This window comes from Sinocyclocheilus anshuiensis, unplaced genomic scaffold (assembly GCF_001515605.1).
Source record: "Sinocyclocheilus anshuiensis isolate Anshui unplaced genomic scaffold, SAMN03320099.WGS_v1.1 scaffold1162, whole genome shotgun sequence".
Classification (NCBI taxonomy): domain Eukaryota; kingdom Metazoa; phylum Chordata; class Actinopteri; order Cypriniformes; family Cyprinidae; genus Sinocyclocheilus; species Sinocyclocheilus anshuiensis.
Window position 1 is genome coordinate 2,725,592 of NW_015540875.1, and position 19,404 is coordinate 2,744,995.

Here is a 19,404-nt window from a genome sequence, read left to right on the forward strand (position 1 = left end):
TCCTTGCTGTGACATAGTTTCCATGTTCAGTTCATTCACATCTGTCTGATACTTTGACATCTTTGTGATGATGTAAAGATTTACACTGTCTATGTGCTCTGTGATCTTATTTATACAGTCCAGATGGAGTTTAAGTTGTTGAAGGTTTGCATCAAGAAACAAATAGTTTTTCTTTGCTTTTTCATAGGCCATTTTCTTTTCAGTTAATCAGAATCAGCTTCTGTTGTTTGTGCCAGAAGCGTCAGCATTTGGAAACACAGCGATTATAAACACAGAATGACATAATTACAGTTAAAATGGCACAGAATAGTGTGTGTACTATGAGTTTAAAAGGTAAGAACATGCTCAGAAAAATAAGTAAATATAAATGTACAAAGTTTACATACTGCATTTTTTTAAACAGCACATTAGTGCTCATGAAAAATATGACCTTTGAGGGAAAAAAAATCTTATATCTGGGCTGCGTTTCCCAAAAGCATAGTAAGCCTCTGTTCTGGAGCCTGGTTGCCACCAATGGAGCTACGATCAACTTAGGCTTACGATGCTTTTGAGAAACGCAACCCTGGATGTCATAGTTCCCACCGCACTGTTTCTATATTTTCGTGGCATGACAAACCTATAAAAATTTCTCTTTGAAACGAACTGAGGGTGTGTAAATAATGCCAGGATTTTCATTTTGGGTGAACTATCCCTTCAAGAGTGTTTAATAAATTAGTTATTGACTGCCTACTGATAGTAAACTTGATATTCCAGACTAAAATGAACAAAGCTAATGACATTGATTAATCAGTATTGAATTTTTAAAAATCAAATGCTAAGTCTTTTTGTCATGCATATGCTATATTACCTCTTGAGTCCAGTCATTTGCAGATCTTCTGACTAAGAGCCATGGGTTCCTCTCAAGAAAAAACAAGTTTACTCTGTTATGGAGACATTTATCCTTTTTGTTTTCAGCTTGTCAGACCATGAAGAACATGGTTCTTCCACATCAGCATCCAATCCTGTTGGGTGAGCTTGTGAGTTATTGGAGCCACTCACCTAATAAACATTTATTGGATCTTTTTCAGGCTGAAATTGGCCCAAAATGAAATTATTTCAATGGAGAGTGCATTAAGGAAGAACCAAGGTAACATTGAGTGAATAAATGACTGCACAATGTATTTTTGCATCTCATCGAAACCGTCCTGACACACGTGATGTTTTTCTGCGTTCCTGAGGTCACCTGATGGGGCCGGACTCAATGTGAGGCACTGTGGCCAAATCATATTCATGGAAAAGTCATTTTGGTCTGATTAAAAGAATCTCTTAAGCTATTTACAAGGAGATGAAGTTCATGCTCCTCCCGAGGTTGAGCAGAGTGCACTTTCTTTGTGATAAGTTGGGAACATTTCTAATGGAAAGAATTTTGCTAATAGGTAAATTTTCATTTTAAAATTGACAAATTACACATTACCTCAATTATTTGAGTCCAATAAATCTTAAATGTAACATTGAACATTCTATTAACGTTACTGTTCATAACTTTGAGAGAACCTTGCCAGAACGCTAGCCTGTTAACGTGCGTTCCTGCTAGATGGGGTGAAATCCAAACAGGGTAAGAGAATTGTAATGTTGATTATATTTACATTCCATTCTGTACTAAAAAGGACAGATAACAGTTCAGTCCTATAAACTGCCCAATATTTGTGTGTGAGCTATGTATTTTTATGCTTACTGGAGTATATAATGATAGCTTAGCAACATGCTAATGCTAAACTCCACTGAAATCAATTGTGAGTCAAGTACAGACTCGGCGTGCTATGGAGTTGTTTCAGATTTGTCAGTGAAGAGGTTTAATGACTTGTTTCTGGCAAGCAATTGTAAGTGGCAAATCATGGTTTGTTGGTGTGTTTTAGTTGCACTTTTCCAACTGTAAGCTGGTTCGCTGCAAAAGAAATGGATCGAATTAATTGATTTTGAAAGTGTCTTCATAGCTGTTGTCCTGTCAGATGTGGTTTTGCTGGGCTGTGACGTAAGCTAAGGCTTTTGGCTGTAATATACTACTGACACAAGGCACAGCTGCTGCAGTATTTACTCTACCCAGATGCAGTGATGAGAAGCTGCTGGCCGTGGAAAGTACCAAAACACCACAGATTTCTTCCTCAGTGACCGGTGAAGCAGTTGTGCAATACTGAAGGGGCATCGTCCTTTGAATGAGACTTTAATGTGCATAATAGCTAACATCAAAGATGACGATTATCATAATTATTGCCTTGATTAAAGTTCTCTTTCTGTTTTTAAAGTCATTTTAAGGTGTAAATGTGTTAAATTAATTTATAGCTTGTGTTTTGCCATAATTTGCTTTGCAATCATCATTCTACAATTTATAATGTACTTCAGAACATTTCCAAATACACTGGGAAAAAAAACTGATGTGGAAAGAAACTATTTTCACTCAGAAATTGCTAGTAAATTTCACAATTACAGTAGTCAACATTTGAAGTGGATCCTAAAGTTGTCCTAAAACCAAAACAATACCCGTCCTTGTCTTTGGACAACTTTGATGAACTTTTTTCAAATGTTGACTACTCTATTTATAAAGAAATGGCAAATAGCAGAAGTAGAAGTAAGTATATATTTATTCTTTCAAGTAGAAAGACTGAAATATATTTTCTTGTAAATCCTACTTCAATAATCCTGATTTAATTTACAACTTCAAAAATCATTTGCTATATACACTGCAAATAAATAAAGAATTGTACTGGTAATTTTACAGACATTTCCGTCATGCAAAATTCAAAATACAGGTAAAACACCTATAAAAAATTAATTCCTTCTTATACAGTACATTTAGTCTTGTTTTTATGATTTTTTTCCCAGTGATTCATATGAATCTATAGTGCTCAGTTATAATATTCTTGTCTTTGCTTTTAAATGTAAAGCACTGGCATTTTCGTTTTCTATTCTAAGTGTGTGTTTGACCACTGTTGTAGGGTGGGACAAATCCTGAGATAATAATAGATCCGTTTGTGGCTCCTGTGCATAATTACAGGGTTTGATGGGTGTTTCACAGTAAATCTATTTCTACATGGAGTTTTTGATGAATATTTATTTGAAATAGAAATATTTTTAACATTATAAATGTCTTAACTGTCAGTTTTAATCAGCTCAATGCATCCTTGCTAAATACATGTATTTAGTTTACGAACAACAGAGTACTCTGTGCTCAGTCAGAATCTATAGTGGTTACTTGTGCAGGTTTTTGTCTAAACCTTTAATGGTAGTGAAATTTGTTCTGGAGTAACTTCACCAGACAGTCTGGTTCACTTGTAAATTACAGCCAAGAACTGCTTACTTAGACAGAAAGAGACCTGACTGTCTGGTAATGTGTTGTTTTGACTTGCCGCTTAGGGGCGAGTAAAATCTGAAATAGATTAAAGGACAATAATAGATTAGTGAAAAAAAAAATGGCAGAAAAAAATGGTGCAGCAACTCTTGATAAGTTGAAAAACAGTTGACAGTTGAAAAATGTGTGCATACGTTGTAATCAGAAGTCCATCCAAATATGAAAAGTATTAAAAATTCAGACAAACTAAGAAAACTCAAGTTCCTTCCTCAAGTTCTCTCTGTCACAATTTTTAAATCTTTTTTTCTATGCTTTGTTCTTTAATTAACTTTATTTGTTTTATTATTTGTTCATTCTTACTTAATATATATATATTTATATTTAGTGCTGTCAAACGATTAATCGTGATTAATCACATCCAAAATAAAAGTTTTTGTTTACATATGTATGTGTACTGTGTTTATTTATTATGTATATATAAATACACACACATTCAGTATATATTTTGAAAATATTTACATGTATATACAGTACATTTATATATCTATTATTATATTTTATATTATATAAAAATATAGTTAATATATAAACATAACATATTTTTCTTAAATATATACATGCATGTGTTTGTATTTATATAGAAGGTACTTTCTGTCAAAAATGTGATGTTATATGATGCTAAAAACCTGGAAAACTTTGTCAAATCTAGCAATTAGCTCTTCCTCACAACTTTTAAACTCAACTGTGCAAACATTTTGCATACAATCAGTGAACGTGGACGGTCTTGTTGGCGAGCCGCCTGAGACTACCTTTTTCTTTTTTTTAAAGATTTATTTTTGCCTTTTGTGATAGGACAGATCAGACATGACAGAAACCGCAGGTTTGGGAAAGGTTCTCGAGTCAGGATTCGAACACGGGACGCCCAAAGCACATACCAAGTGTTTTGTATGACGGCGTACTGCCCACAAGGCACAAGGCTATATCGGCGCCAACGAGACTACCTATTTTACCAGCCTAGTCTCTAAAACCCTACCATCACCCACCAAATACACTAATAAGGGAGTACAAAACACTTGGTATATTAAAAACACAAATTTGATGTATTGAAGTGTTCATTTACAGCTTTAAAACAAGCAGAGATTAAGGAAATCCTAGGAAAAAAGATGAAAAAAGAAAGATTGTGGAGTACAATAGTTGATTTTGGTCAGAAGTCAAAACCTTAGAGAGGCTAAGCAGTCTAATTATAGTGGTTTAATCGAATATCATCCTACAACATCTGCTTAGCTGTTAATCTTTCTATTTCTCCTCCTTGTTTAAGCAGAATGAATAAAGACACAGAAGCTCTTGAACTCCTCAAAGTAGTGCAGCTCGTCAGAGAAGCTGCTGGAGAAGCCCAGATCTTTGCATGAGGTCTTGATTGTGTGAACCACACAGACAGGGATTGTCTCAAAAAGCAGTTCAGCCAATGGCGTCATCGTGATCTTCTTCTGCTCTGAAATCAGGCTCTGTATCCGGGCTTTATCGACGGGTTCAGGCGAGGCGCTGTAGGAGACCACAATGTTTAGCTTGTCATCTGACGATGGCACCTGAAAGCGACTCTTTCCCGTCAAACCGTGGAAGTCTTTCTTGTTGGTGAACAGGCCGGTGGGGGAGTTAAAGACGCGAACTGACCAGCAAACCCAGTCGTACTTCTTTTTCAGGTGCTCTACCAGCAAGTCGGCCAGTTGCTGGTTGCTTTTGTCGCTTTGGTCTCTCACTATGTGTTTGGCGTCCAGCTCGGCCTGCGTCGGAAAACTGTTGATGCAGTCTTCAATCACGACGTTCATTTTATCCTGCACCACTTTCATCTTCTCGCTCCAATCTTGAAGCAGCTTCTCCTCATCGTCATTGCCTTTCAATGCTGCGTGTCCCAGTAAGGCGATCAAACCGACGCAGAACAGTTTCTTGAGTGTAGCGCAAAACTCCTCCACCACTCTGCGGCTCTTCTGCTCATAATTCAGAGTGATTTCCAGCACAGACTCTCCTGAGAAGTTATCTCCGGTTACGGCGTTATAAAGAGTGTGCAGGTTTTTATCACCCCCTGTCCTGTTGAAGTGCTCCAGGAACGTTTTCTTTCTGACCTCTCTGAATTTAGGTTTCGCATTCAGGACGTCCATGAATTTGCGGAATTGGTTGGTCAGGTTCTCCTCCACGGAGAAGTAGGTTTCATCTATGCCGCTCTTTTTGATCTCCTGGTTTATCTGCTGGACTTCTTCAGAAACGACTTCCAGGCGATCTCGCACTTTCTGGAACTGCTGCTTCATGTACTCGGCCTCTTTGCTTTCCACGTTATCCAGCGCCAGCTTCACGATCGGAGCTGCGATGGAGAACACGGGGAACAGATCTCCAGCAATGCTAGCCACCACTTCCGCGCCCTGCTCAAACACTTCCATTATGGTCTCGACGACATCCTTCTTCTGTGAAACAAGTTTCTGCAGCTGATCGGCCATCTTTCAGTTTCAAAAGCAAAAAATGTCTCTGTGTAAAATAAGATCATTATATAAGTACTTGAAACACCATAATTTTATTTTCAGGAAGTTGTTTTTAGTTTAAAGGAATAGTTCACCCAAAAATGACAGTTTGCTGAAAATGTACTCACCTTCAGGCCATCCAAGATGTAGACGAGTTCATTTCTTCATCGGAACAGATTTGGAGAAATTTAGCATTACACCAATGGATGCTCTGCAGTGAATGGGTGCCGTCAGAATGAGAGTCCAAACAGCTGCTAAAAACATCACAAGTAATCCACACTACTCCAGTCCATCAATTAACATCTTGAAAAGTGAAAAGCGGCATGTTTGTAAGAAACAAATCAGTCATCAAGTCGTTTTAAATTTTAACAGTTGCTTCTGGCCAAAATATCCATAATAGTCCATAATCCATAATAACGTTTCCTCCAGTGAAAAAGTCCATCTTCTGTTGTCTCTCACATCAAAATCCACCAACATATTTGTTTAGAGCTGTTTTAGACTGTTTTCACTTGTAAATGGTGATTTATCAGTGCACATTTCTCTCCTCACTTGGATGAGATGACTTTAGAGGACACAGCCGGAAGCAACAGTTTGAAGTTAAAACATATTAATGATAGATTTGTTTCTAAGAACATGCAGCTTTTTACTTCACAAGACGTTAACTGATGGACTGGAGTGGTGTGGGTTACTTGTGGATTATTGCGATGTTTTTATCAGCTGTTTGGACTCTCATTCTGACGGCACCCATTCACTGCAGAGGATATTCTCTCAAAATCTGCTCTGATGAAGAAACAAACTAATTTACATCTTGAAAGGCCTGAGTGCAAGCATATTTCCAGAATTTTTTTTTCTTTTCGGTGAACTATTCCTCAAAGGCTCTGATTTACTAAGGCTACTTATTTGCTTGTGCAATCGCACAAATTGCATAGGGCTTCAAGGCCGTATTGCAGGTGATTTACTACATAATATCCAAAACCACACCCATATTTAAAGGAGGCTTTTACATGTAATAATACCAAATGTTAGCCATGTAATGCATTTAAAAAAAATATATTTTGCAAAAATAGACAAAACATGCTATTTTCTTAATTGAAAAATTAAGTCAGTTTTTGTAAGTGAGGCCTTTGTCTTCTGAGTGTGGTATATGGAAAGAAACTTACATGTGTTAGTCCTTGTTTCCTCTCAACCTTTGAGTGGTCAATGTGAGTCAGGGTGGGCTTGCTGTAAAAAGATAAAAGAAATGAGAAATGTGTTATACAAACCATAAAAGCAGCAACAATACACACCAGGTGTATGTACACATGCTAACAGATGCTCGCTCTCCCCGACAACCACACCTACACATTCATGAAAGAAATGGGCCAGATGCATTCATTCAATTCAAACATGCACTAAAAGAATTGTCAAATAATGTTTGAACACTTAGTCACAGTATGCAATGCATAAAAATACAGAGGACAGACATTTCAATTGGAAACAGTTCAAATGGATTTCCCCTTTTCCAAATGTTCAATGACGCAACACAGAGTAGGCCAGTATAAAGCTTTGCTTTTTTTGTTAAGAGAAGAAAGTAGTGTGTTAGGTCATTTTAAAACTTCCTAGAAGATCATATGCACTACCAGTCCAAAGTTTGGACATACTTGACTGACTTAATGTCTTGTGATAAAAATTTTAAAAAATAAAGTTGAGTAGGTGTGTGCAAACTTTTGACTGGTCTATTACATAAGATGTCTGAACAAATGTTTACAATATAGGCTACCATGTAATGATACGATTATGACAAAATTCACCTAAACAACTGATGATTTTCCATTAACGTTTCTGGGCTGGTGCCAACAAAGGTGTGGAAATGATTAGCAGGCTAGTTCAACTAGCTGAGCAAGAACCTTTTTTCCAAAGCACCTCAGTAACCATAGAAACAAGACAAGGAAAACACCATGTCAGCTTCTCTCCAGACATCCACATTATGCTCTTTTTCACTGGGCAGTAGCTACAAAATTGCAGTGTTACAAGATGAAATCTCACTAATTTCGCAGTGTTCACCCCTCAACCAAAACAGGCCTGTATGCATATTTGAAATGCGGACCATTGTAAAGATCTGTTGGCATGGATCACACAAAATGAATGACTAATTTAATACACTAAGTGTATTAGCTTATAGCTCTATTAGCTTATAGCCTCAACTGAATTCATAACACACACACATTAAAAAAGTCAGATTTCCTATGGGTTACAATCCAACGTAGCACAATTTCAATGATAACCAGTGTTGGGGAAAGTTACTTTTAAAAGTAATGCATTACAATATTGCGTTACTCCATAAAAAAGTAACTAATTACGTTACTTAGTTACTTTTTATGGAAAGTAATGCGTTACGTTACTTTTGCGTTACTTTTTAAATCTGGACAGGGCTTGCTTGTTCGTTTTTAAAATAAAAAAGTTATATTTTTGGCAAATATAAAAGCCTTTTCACACCAAAAGTGAAATGAATAAGCCTCAGGCTGAAGGGAAAGTACATTTACATCCGTACAGTGCAGAAGAAGACATTTCAACACACTTCAGCAATAAAAAAAGACACACAAATGTTTGGCTAGAGTAATTTGTGCTTATTAGTATGGTTGAACTGGATCATCGAAGGTCAGAAGCAAAGACATTGGTTAATAGAATGAGATTAAATACATAATGATATTTGTGTTGTTTAACATTTAATTATTGCAGGTTTGCGTCATATTCTGAGTTGCATTATTTTTATTCATTTTGAGGAATACTGAATCTGTGTTTTTTTTTGTGTGAGTGAGATAAATTAATATTCATTAGCACATCAGCATATTCATATTTATTTTAGAACTACAGTAACATCTGATTTCTCAACATGGGGACAGGAGAGCTGTCAATCAATAAATTGGAAAAAAAAAGTAAACTGCATTACTTATTTGAAAAAGTAACTCAGATATTCTCTTGTAAATTAAAAAGTAATGCGTTACTTTACTAGTTACTTGAAAAAAAGTAATCTGATTACATAACTCGCGTTACTTGTAATGCGTTACCCCCAACACTGATGATAATGCATGATAAAATTATGTTGTTACAATTTTAGCTGTAGTTAATGTAGCTGAAAATATGTTTCAAGTACATTTGTCTGTTTATGAAGCAAAATATCCAAAGATTTCTGATAAAACTGGTATGAGGCCTGTTATTTAACTACATTAAAGACGCTGTCTCGAATACTTGATTCTGATTGGTCAATCACAGGCGGGCCTGGAAATATTTCCGTTACCGTTGTCCAGGGCAACTTACCATTCGTCCAGAAAACCTTTGTGTCCTTCGCGGTTTTTACAAATAATTTCAATTGAATTATATTTTACATGTAATAGGCCTACTTGATATCTTTTTATTTATTTCTATGTTTGTTTGTTAAGCAGTCGAAGTATAATACGTGGGACAGCGTAAAGTCATAATGACAGTTGGTAATTTTCGCAAAATAAACAGTTTTAAAGAGACGAGATCCCTGTCGCAGTTTATTTGCGATAACACCCGACTGACTGTACGTTGCCCCGTACCTGCACCCAACCGACGGAAAGGTAGGTTAATCAGTCCTTGTTTTTGTCCCAGGATGCAGATTAGTTCATAAATCCACCGAAACTTAAGAAAAGAAGGGTAAGCGAATACATTTTCCCTTCAGATAGGATTTACTTCAGATAGCAGGCTGGAAAAGTTAATACAATGCCTGTTGACATAAGAAGCACTTCCTGGTTTAGTCTGCAGCCCATCGATAATAGCCAAACAAACCCTCAAGAGTTCTTCAGAACGGTAACAAATGCGATTAAATTACAGAGAAGTTAATTTTTGCGTGAAAAATCTATCCGTTATGCAACTCACTCGTGTTTAACACTAACATTGATGTCTGGAGAAAATGTCACAGACAGAGCAGACTGTGAAGAGAAACGCCCAAAACTTTTCATGAGCAAAAACTGAAACTACAGCGCACAGACCAACGAAACCGTCATGTTACTGATGTTTAGCGAACAAATACGTTCTGTTATAGACCAAACTCACCTTCCAATCGATCACAAATGGCTTTGAATAAAATAAAGCTAAAGTTCACGCTGATCTGTCTCGCTCAGCGTCTGATCATGCGCTGGTTCTTCTCTAAAGCGCGTGGCACACCCTTCTACACTCTGAAGGAATTTCAAGTATTGTCCTTTATCCTTTACCAAATTTACAACTGTAACATTTTTTTCCCACCAAATACAATGAATGGTTTATGTGTGTGGTGTAAAATAAATATTTAAGTATAAAAAGTAGAAAATGTACGGTTTACACCAAATTACTATAGTAGGCTACAACTTTTGTTAAAGAGAATTACGTAATTGTCCTTTACCCCTTAGGATTTACCACAGTAACCACAGTTTTCACAAAAGTACTGTAGTGCAGTTCTAGAATTGAAGTGTTGTCCTTTAATTATTTACAATATGGTTACCATAGTAAGTTTTGTAAGGGGAACTCATTTAAAATATCTACATTCAGTCTCTTTTATGAGTCTCTTATACATTACTTTTAAAATATGAACCTAATGTTAACCTTGCAAATGAAAACAAAGCTGTGACGGATTGACATACAGTAAGTTTAATTAAAAAAAGTATAATATCTGTCTTGAATATGGTCCATTTGGATGGCTCTTGATACTTTGAAACAAATTTCTAGATCATAGTTGTTTTATTTGTGATTACATACAATCATAAACAAGAAACGGACATGATTCTTGGGTTACAGAGTATATATAGCTAGTTAACTGAATGCTTATTATAGCATTTTTCCAGTAAAGACTTTTTCTATAATCTAAAGTTTAAATGAAATGCTTTTTGATTGTAAACACCACGACTAACAATGAAATCCCATGAATCTGTTGATCGTATAAGTTTTCTCCACTCAACCGCTCTTTCAAATGTATTCTAAACTACAAAACATACAATTTTTTTTTATCTGAAAAGTACGCATTTATGTTTGGTCACATACAAACATTTCTTTATGGTCCTTTTATGCACTGACATGCGAAAATAAAGTGAACCAGCAATAATATACGTTCTCATTGTAGGTGCACCGTAACAATTCAGTCATCGTTTGCTTTATAATGTTCAGCTATTTAATACAATCAAACGTTCTAAACCAGAAGTATTTACGTAGAAGGCTGATTGCCAATTTAAATTTTTCGCATGTCTATTCAGAATGAATGCACAGATATGCCTTTTTGTGACTCCCAAAGTAGAAACATTCTGGCTGGAAGTTGTTTTTTTCTTCTACTTTCTTATAGCAGCTAATGGCATGGACCACAGTGTTGGGAAGCATCTTCCACAGCGTCTGAGCCACAGACTGCATGTCCCCCTTCAACTTTTGAGTCTCTATCTGATCTACAATCTGGCTCTTGTTAATCGGTTTTGGGTCTGCACTGAAAGACACCACGATTCTGATGTTGTTTGGGGTCAGAAGATCAAAAAAGTTGCCACCTCCACCACTTCCATGATACTTTTTGCCAGCGAGCCAATTCCAGAGGAATATGCCACTGTGGTTGAAGACCCGAACTGACCAGGAAACCCAGTAATATTTATTCGCAAGGATATCCAGTATAAATCCAGTGAACTCTGGGTCAACGTTGGCTTGACGCTCCAGAAGTTGATGCTCCACATCCGTCTTGGCCTGCTGAGGGAAATTCTCAATGCAGTCATCCACCGCCGCTTTCATGCGTGTCTCTACGTCTTCCATGCGATCCTGCCATTTCTTCACCATGGCCTCGCCTACCGCTCCCTCTTTCAGGGCGGTGTGACCCATGACTGCTATAATTCCCATGACAAATAGCTTCTTCAATCTGGCACAGAACTCCTCCACTGGCTTCCTGCTCCTTTGCTCTGTGGTCACCACCGTGTCCAACATGGCATCTCCAGAGGTATTCTCGCCAGTTACAGCATTGTACAAGGAATCAATGTTCAGATCGCGACCAGTGTTCTCATACTGGGTTATAAACTTGTCCTTCTTCTTCTCCTTGAACTTGGGCTTAGCATTGACAAAGTCTTGAAACTTCTCATATTGACTGATTATCTTCGCCTCATAGTCAAAGTTCTGCTTATTCATGGTCGTCCGCTGCAACTCTAAAGCAATTTGGTCGATTTCATCTCGAATACCTTCAAGTGTCTGGTTGATCTTTTCAAACTGCTCAGCCAGGAACTTGGCCTCTTTGCCTTCTGGGTTTCCGAGGAGTTCGGCCGAGGCCAAAAACACGGCCTCCAGGATGGGGTGGAACTGTCCCACGGTGGCTGCTAAAACCTCGCAGCTTTGCCCCATGATTTCCACTCCTTTCTCGATCTTGTCCTTGTTCTCCAAAACCCATTCTTCCACCCGATTCATTGTGGTTCAAAGCAGAGAGGCTGTCTTATCCTTCTTACCCTTGTCTGTAACAGATCAAGGCATATATATCATAAAGTGGAAGCCACAACATAAAAATCAATACTAAAATCAATGCAGAAATTTCTAAGGGTCATATTTGTTTGCGCAGGATGGGACCTTAACAGTAACCTGAGATGAATTGGACAGCCAGACCACAGGGGCAGAAATACCAGAGTGTTTGTACATTTATACATGTTTTCCATGGGCTCGAGCCATTTGAAAAAAAAAAGAAAAAGACAAATTTCTGGTCTTGTTCGGGCATGTCCTGTTCCACCTTACACCCCACCAGCTAAGTCTCTGCAAATTATACAACAATAAAGGCAGATCAGTGAGATCAGGTGTCTACTATAAAAATTAATAAAGCAAACATGCTAAAAGTTTTTTTTGCATCAAAGCACACTTTATTATTAGTATTGTGTGCACACAGTCGTCAAGAATCGGAGAGCTGTTCACTCCCCTTCTTTGGGGAATAATTCAGCATTTAAACCCTAGATGTATAGCAAAGCAGATGTTTTCAGGACGGCTTGCTGGGAGAATATATTTGACTGCTTTAGCTGTTAAGCATTTCAGGACATTTCTGGGCACTTCCATTACACAAGGGAGATGATCTCACACTCGTATCTAATTTCCCAAGACTCAATATACAGAAAATAGGCACACCCAGATCTAAGAAAATCTGTAACCAATACACTTGTCCTGCGGTGAAACCATATTCTACACCATATGACTCAGATTTTTACATACAAAGTAAACACAAATAAAAATACAAGACTAAACCTGACATTTGATGAACATATTTCAAACATCAAACACATAATTTGGCTCTGCTGCAATAATGTCTCACATAACGATTTAGTGGATTATGTGAACAATTATGGAAATTCAGTAGCTTTTATTATGAATGATAAGCATGTAGAACTCGTATTTGGAATTTATGACTCAACAATGCATCTTTTAAAAGAGCATTCTCAATGGAATTAGGAGCAAAACAATACTTACTGAACAATACAATGATCCTGATTGTTTCAAGTCCTCCTTTGTAAGAATAATTAAGATGGCTTTGAAATTATAACTCCAGGATGTGTCCGATTTGAGAAAGAAAATGACTTCATAAGAAAATAAAATATAGGAAAATACGTTTAAAATAAATTCAGTCTAATGATTTGTATCAGAAAACACAGTTTTGATGGTTCTACTCTGTGGAAAAAAGGAAAGGAACCAACCAACTGATTCTAAAAAAGAGGAACTGTTCAAGTTCAGAGCCACATCCCTTATTTCTATCCAAATGCTGCTTAGAGCTTCGTGGCAGTCAGTATATTGACTTTAGCACAACATCCAGTGTTATATGCTTATAATATGGCAGGATGTTGTGCTTAAGTCAATATTTACTGGCATCTACATCACAATGATTACCACAAAGTGTCTTCTCCAACTCTTCATGACAAAAAGCATAGATCACAGGCCAGGTATTTTTATTTTTGTATTTTGTGACATTTTATTCAATGCTCTATAAAGTTTTTGAAGTTGTGCCAATAAAATAACAAAAAAGATGAAAAAAGAGAAAGGAAAAGATGATAAATGGAAATGGACAAAGACCAAAAAAAAAGGATACTCACCGTTAGTCTGGTGAAATGTTCAGAGGTGTTCTCTAGTGTTCCAACAGAGTCCAACTAAAAGCACCAGCCTCCCAGGGTCCACATGTATATATAGACTCTCTCCTGCGGCACTCCCCCTTCAGATTAACTCCATCCCCTGCCAGCATTCCTCTGAGCCCACTAGAAGAGACGAGGGACAGGCACACAGACAGATAACATCCTGTAAACATGCCTTCTTTGAGAAAAATCAGCATGCAGTGGTATAGTGCCAGAAATGCTTAGAAGCGTCTTTCCATTTGAAACATCCTGCATGCTCTGCCCTTCTACACGTGTTGTCATGGGTACAGACACTCACAGTGGCTTCTATGTGAGACGATATGGCAAACCGAATAAATTACTTTTTAAAATAAACTAAAATCGAAAACAGTTATTTTAAATTGTAAGAATATATCACAATATTACTATTTTACTGTATGTTTGATCAAATAAATACAGCCTTGGTGAGCATAAAGACTTCAAAAACATTATATAATTTTATATATAATACAAACCCTCTCATGCATAATTAATTAAATGACAAAGAGAAATATATTGTTTTTTTCTTTCATCAAAACAAGAATTTAATTGTTCCCATTACACATTTGTCCACTGCAATTTGAATGTGGAATTTATGCTGTCATAAAAATCTTAATGACATATAAAACTGATGCACCAGAATTGTGTGTATGTCAAAAGATAAGTAATTTGCATATAATATCACACTCTGAATGGCCCAAACAATAGTGGACACCATGCATCAAAGGGTTAAATTCATTGTTTTTATATGCAAATAAATAAACTGTAGTCTTTACATTGTTCTTCTTTTAGGAGACTTTGGCGAGCAACATGGCAATCTGAAATATGCGTGAAAACAGCCCTTGCGGGCCCAATGCTTCTAGGTCACTTCCGTCACCCTGCTTTACATGCCAAAGAAAGACTCTACTGTTTTCAGCATGGCAGGCGGACAAACCCAGAGCCTTTGTGCTGAAGCAGTCGCTGGGACATGCTGGCATGCATTGACTCGTCTGTAGAAGAACAGTGGGGGGCTGTTGTGGATTACAGAGGGTCTGGCTTTAGCATTTTAAATCTTCATGTCACTGTTAGATCTCGCACTATGCAAATCGGTTTTGCTAATAAACAATGACGTACACAGTAATGCAGGGTGTGATCTCTGGTGCACATGCATGAGAAACAGTAAAAAGGGCCCTAGAGTGTGATGTGGCAGATTAAGATCCATACTTTCCAAATATATCTATTGGAAGTGCAATCAAATGACTAATGCACATAATTTCCTAACTTTAAGAATTAAACTTCTCTTCCCATATTGTACAGGCATGAATGATACCTCAAAGTGTGCTATTACTTTTCACTATAGCATTGACTTAGAAACCACCCAGAATACCATAGCAACACTCCAGAATTAATGAAAATGTAAGCATATTGTTCGATTTGTTAATGTTTTCTTTGTCAAAGGCACATGCGTCGTCCACACACTATTAGGCAAAGATGGTCTGAAATATTAAAGCAATGAATGACTGAAAACAGCTTCCATATCTTGTAGTGTTTTAAGGTGTGTCTTCTGAATAGTCCTTCACTGTATTTGACATCCCTGCCCATGCATTATTGTTTCTAATTTAGCATGAGTCATGATGTAAAGTTATAAAAAAAAGTGGATTAAGTTTTTGCTTTGGTCTGAACAACAACAGCAAATCTGTCAGATTGACAGTTATGCAAGGTGTGCAAGAAAGGGCAGCATAGTTCAGTGCATGAATTTATCATCAATAATATTTATTATGAGTGTTGAATTAAAGAAAATGGAAAATCTGAGATGTGATTTATGCACAACACAAGTTTATTGCTTACGCTTAGGGGTTTTGAAAAGTAGCTTATATGAGCAATAGTAATAGTGTTGCTTGCCTCAGCAATCGCCAGAACAACAAGCTTTTTTGCCGCATAATTTTCTTTTTAGGTCTTATCCTCATCTTAAACATTTATTAGTAAAATCTAGGCAATTTGGTAGTTAGTGCATCTCAAGTTCAGAATCTGTCATATTTACTATGAGTAGTGAAGTGCTTATGTATGCAGCCACAAGATGTCACTTTTGTTCAGATAGATTTCTTATTTTCATGAAGCAAAATATGATATAGTATAAGAAGTCTAGCTTTTTAATGTCCATTTTACAAATCTGTACTAGTAGACAGTGAATCAGATTTTTTCTACAAGTAAACAAGTATTAGCATGCCTATTGGGAAAGTGTAAGAGTAAATTGTGGGAATTATTTTATGTGGGAATTAGCTGCAGGCCATGTTGACTAACTGTTAAGTCGAAATTATTCAGACAGGTTTGTCCTCTTAACTGAAACTAAAAGATCATTCAGGTGGGTCTTCCAAGAATCATCAAGACGTAATCATGTGGTTTGTCTTGGTTACCAAATTGAAGTTCATTCTGAATGTTTCGTTGGAACACATTCAATGCGTGCTTCATTGTAAATGTGCCAACGTCTGTCATGTGAGACAAACAAGATGTACCGTATCTGCGAATGAGGAAATATCCAATGCAAATGAGCTGTTGCATATTATTTTTAGCACTTTAAATTTTTAGCACTGGTCTCTTCACAACAGCTGTCATTTGGGAAAAAAAAAAAAAAAGATATATATATATAATTGTATTTCTTGCAGACTAATTCTCTTGAGTTTAATGCTTTGTCCATCCTTTCCTTCTCTAACAAGCAGTGTCAGGGAACAGCTGCTTCCAGATCGCAGGACGTGAGCAGAGAGCTTTCAGTGAATTATGGAAAAACGCCATTTCGCTTAAGGCAAAGGATGAACACTGCTTTAATGACAGACCTGAATATCTCTGCTTCCTCTGGCCTGGACAAGCTTCAGAGGAAATGACAGTAACTACAGTAAAAATCTCATAAAATGCCACTTTATTCCACATAAAATAGATTTTTTTTTCTTTAAAAGATAGCTGTGATAATGCATCTTTTTAAAATATCCTTTCAAAACCACTATACACGATACACAAGGACCGAATATATTTCATAAGTGTTACATATTTTTACATACAGTAAACTAATAAAATAATATTATAATAAATAATTATGATTAATTGTTCTTTATTGTACCCACTTACATACATGTGTGTGTGTGTGTGTGTGTGTGTGTATATATATATATATATAGCTGAATAAAGCAGGGGGCATTAAACCAGACTAAACAATTTGTTTAGTTCCCATCTTGACCATCCCAGTTGATGGTGAGTTTGTTTAGCAGTGTTTTGGCCGACCTCAAGTATGTCTGTATTGATTTCAGTCAGGTTTCCTAAAGCATCTCTCTCTCTGCCCTTTAAAAACCTCAACCTTATGCAAATGGCAAATGTGATTACAGCCCAGACAGCAATGAAAAGAGAAGGTCACCGCTTTGCAGTTCTTCATTAATGTGCGCCTGTTTGTCCTGTGAAGGCCAATGGAGTTAATTTATGATCATTTGTCATTTAACCTTAATTTGTTATCTTGTTCTGGTTGTCCTCATGCTCAGAAACACAGATGATTCATAGTTGTGAATTTAAAATGAATCGTTATGTGAATCCAGTGTTATTGCCTGAAGGATGTTTATTGTCATCCACATTGTTTGGGTTTTATCACAGTACAGGGTCACTTTGGTGATCATGTGATGCTCCACCCAGAACTCTGAGATAAAATGTATCGGCATGAACGTTAGACTGTCAGCACTGCAACAGACAGATAGAAAACTAGAGGAAGGCTGTGTGTTACAGATGGCTCTCGTGGTTTTGTCAGGAAAGAAGCTATAAAAAGCAGATTGTTCATTGCCAGCTGGTTAAATATTACTTCATATTTAAGCGTCAGGACTAAAATTCCCCCACCCTGTTATCCGTTAAAATATTACTTTAGTACTTATAAATTATAATAGTAGTAATACATTTTTATATTGTATAAATATATAAATCATATACATGTATAAACTTATTGATCCATAACATTAAACCTTCAACAAAAAGATGAAGAGCATCTGGAAGTCAGTCCAGGATAAATTACAAGGTAATCATTTAACAGATAAAAGTCTTTGATAAACCATTCCCAGTCTAGAGATAAAGTTCACAGGAATCCACACCAGATCTGCCCACACTTCCCATATGACCCTGTTTGTTTAACCAGTTCCTGTCGGACAAGTTTTCACTGTGTACTTTAGCCAAAAGGGTCGTTGGTTTCAAATTTCACATACAGTATGTTTGTTTGTGGTAGTCTAAAATACAGATATTATAAAAGTGTATCATAGGGATATTTTGTATGAGACATCTGTATGTAGCCTATTGCGAAATGTGGTACAGTTGTGAAATCCATGAGAAAACATTCATCTGTCTCATGTTTACCAAAGCAAGATCAACACACCATTTTACAGCTTTAACACACCAGCCTTCTTTGTGGAAGAATTTTCATTTGTATGAACCCATAAGGTAACAAAGTATTTTTTAGTGCATATCCTTTGCAGCACACAGAGAGTTGCTTATAAAGTTCATTTTATTCTGGAGTTTATTAATCCCAACAATTTCCTCCTGTGTGTTCCAGATTGCATTGATGTTTATTTCCTTCTACTTTCTCACGCACTTGACCCTTCACATTCAGATTAAACTAAACTCGCAACCCAAAATAAATAACTTTGTGTTGCGAGCACAGCCAAGATTAATCACTTCTCATGACATGATTTGTTCATCTATTTTTTTTCAGTACAATTTGAAGACTGCAAGAACGTTTTTTTTTACAATTAATACTGTATAACCAATATTCAGAACATTTGTTTTTGTTAGGACATGATTTGCTGTTACAAAGTAAATACATTTATGCAAAAAAGCACTTATTGTGCACATAAGTATACTGTATATGTACACAGCAAGTGTTTTTTGTGTAAATAAATGTACTTTTATGTAACAGCATATCACGTCCTAACAAAAAAAAAAGTTCTGAATATTGATATTAATGTTATTTATTATTCAATAAATAGTAAAATAATTAATAAAATATATAAAAAGTCTATTAATTTATGAAAAAAAAACTTATTGTGCACATATTACTGCTTATTTGCATAAATAAAGTTCTATTCAGTCTCTGAAACGGGTGAAAGCTGGTTTAGAAAAAAAAAAATATATAATATTATAATAACATATAATTATATTATAATATTATATATAATTATAATAATATATAATTAATTATATCATATAAATTAACTGAACTCTGAAGACTGATTTTGTAACGCTGTCATTGGGTGTTTTTCTGTAGAGACCCACTAGATGGCATCAATCTGCAGACCTGGTTTTAAATAACCAATAATCGATAGTGGAAAAGTGAGTATCAGTAAAAACAATTGATCAAAAAATGGTTTATATCTTCAATGCAGTTCATTCAAATAGATTGTTACATTTTTCTCAAACCTTGTGTTTATATATATATATATATATATATATATATATATATATA

General features: G+C 36.1%; 1 protein-coding gene across 4 annotated transcripts; it reads right to left on the bottom strand.

The window, feature by feature from the left end:
• Window positions 1-4,338: 4,338 nt before the first annotated feature.
• Window positions 4,339-14,087, bottom strand: LOC107688231 (uncharacterized). 4 transcript variants are annotated; one of them, XM_016485850.1, is made up of 3 exons: window positions 13,890-14,087; window positions 6,996-7,056; window positions 4,339-5,842 (listed from the first exon to the last, which is right to left on the bottom strand). In XM_016485850.1, the coding sequence occupies exon 3, from the start codon at window positions 5,812-5,814 to the stop codon at window positions 4,639-4,641; it is 1,176 nt and encodes a 391-aa protein (XP_016341336.1). In that variant the 5' UTR covers window positions 5,815-5,842; window positions 6,996-7,056; window positions 13,890-14,087; the 3' UTR covers window positions 4,339-4,638. The 4 variants fall into 4 exon arrangements, with proteins under 4 accessions (XP_016341336.1, XP_016341335.1, XP_016341334.1 ...); XM_016485849.1 differs by lacking the exon at window positions 13,890-14,087 and adding an exon at window positions 9,892-10,099; XM_016485848.1 differs by lacking the exons at window positions 4,339-5,842; window positions 6,996-7,056 and adding exons at window positions 10,449-12,278; window positions 13,273-13,379 and having other exon boundaries at window positions 13,890-14,028.
• Window positions 14,088-19,404: the final 5,317 nt, after the last annotated feature.

Excerpts from the sequence above, each read along its gene's own strand:
- LOC107688231 (XM_016485848.1), bottom strand. The coding sequence starts at position 12,234 with ATGAATCGGGTGGAAGAATGGGTTTTGGAGAACAAGGACAAGATCGAG.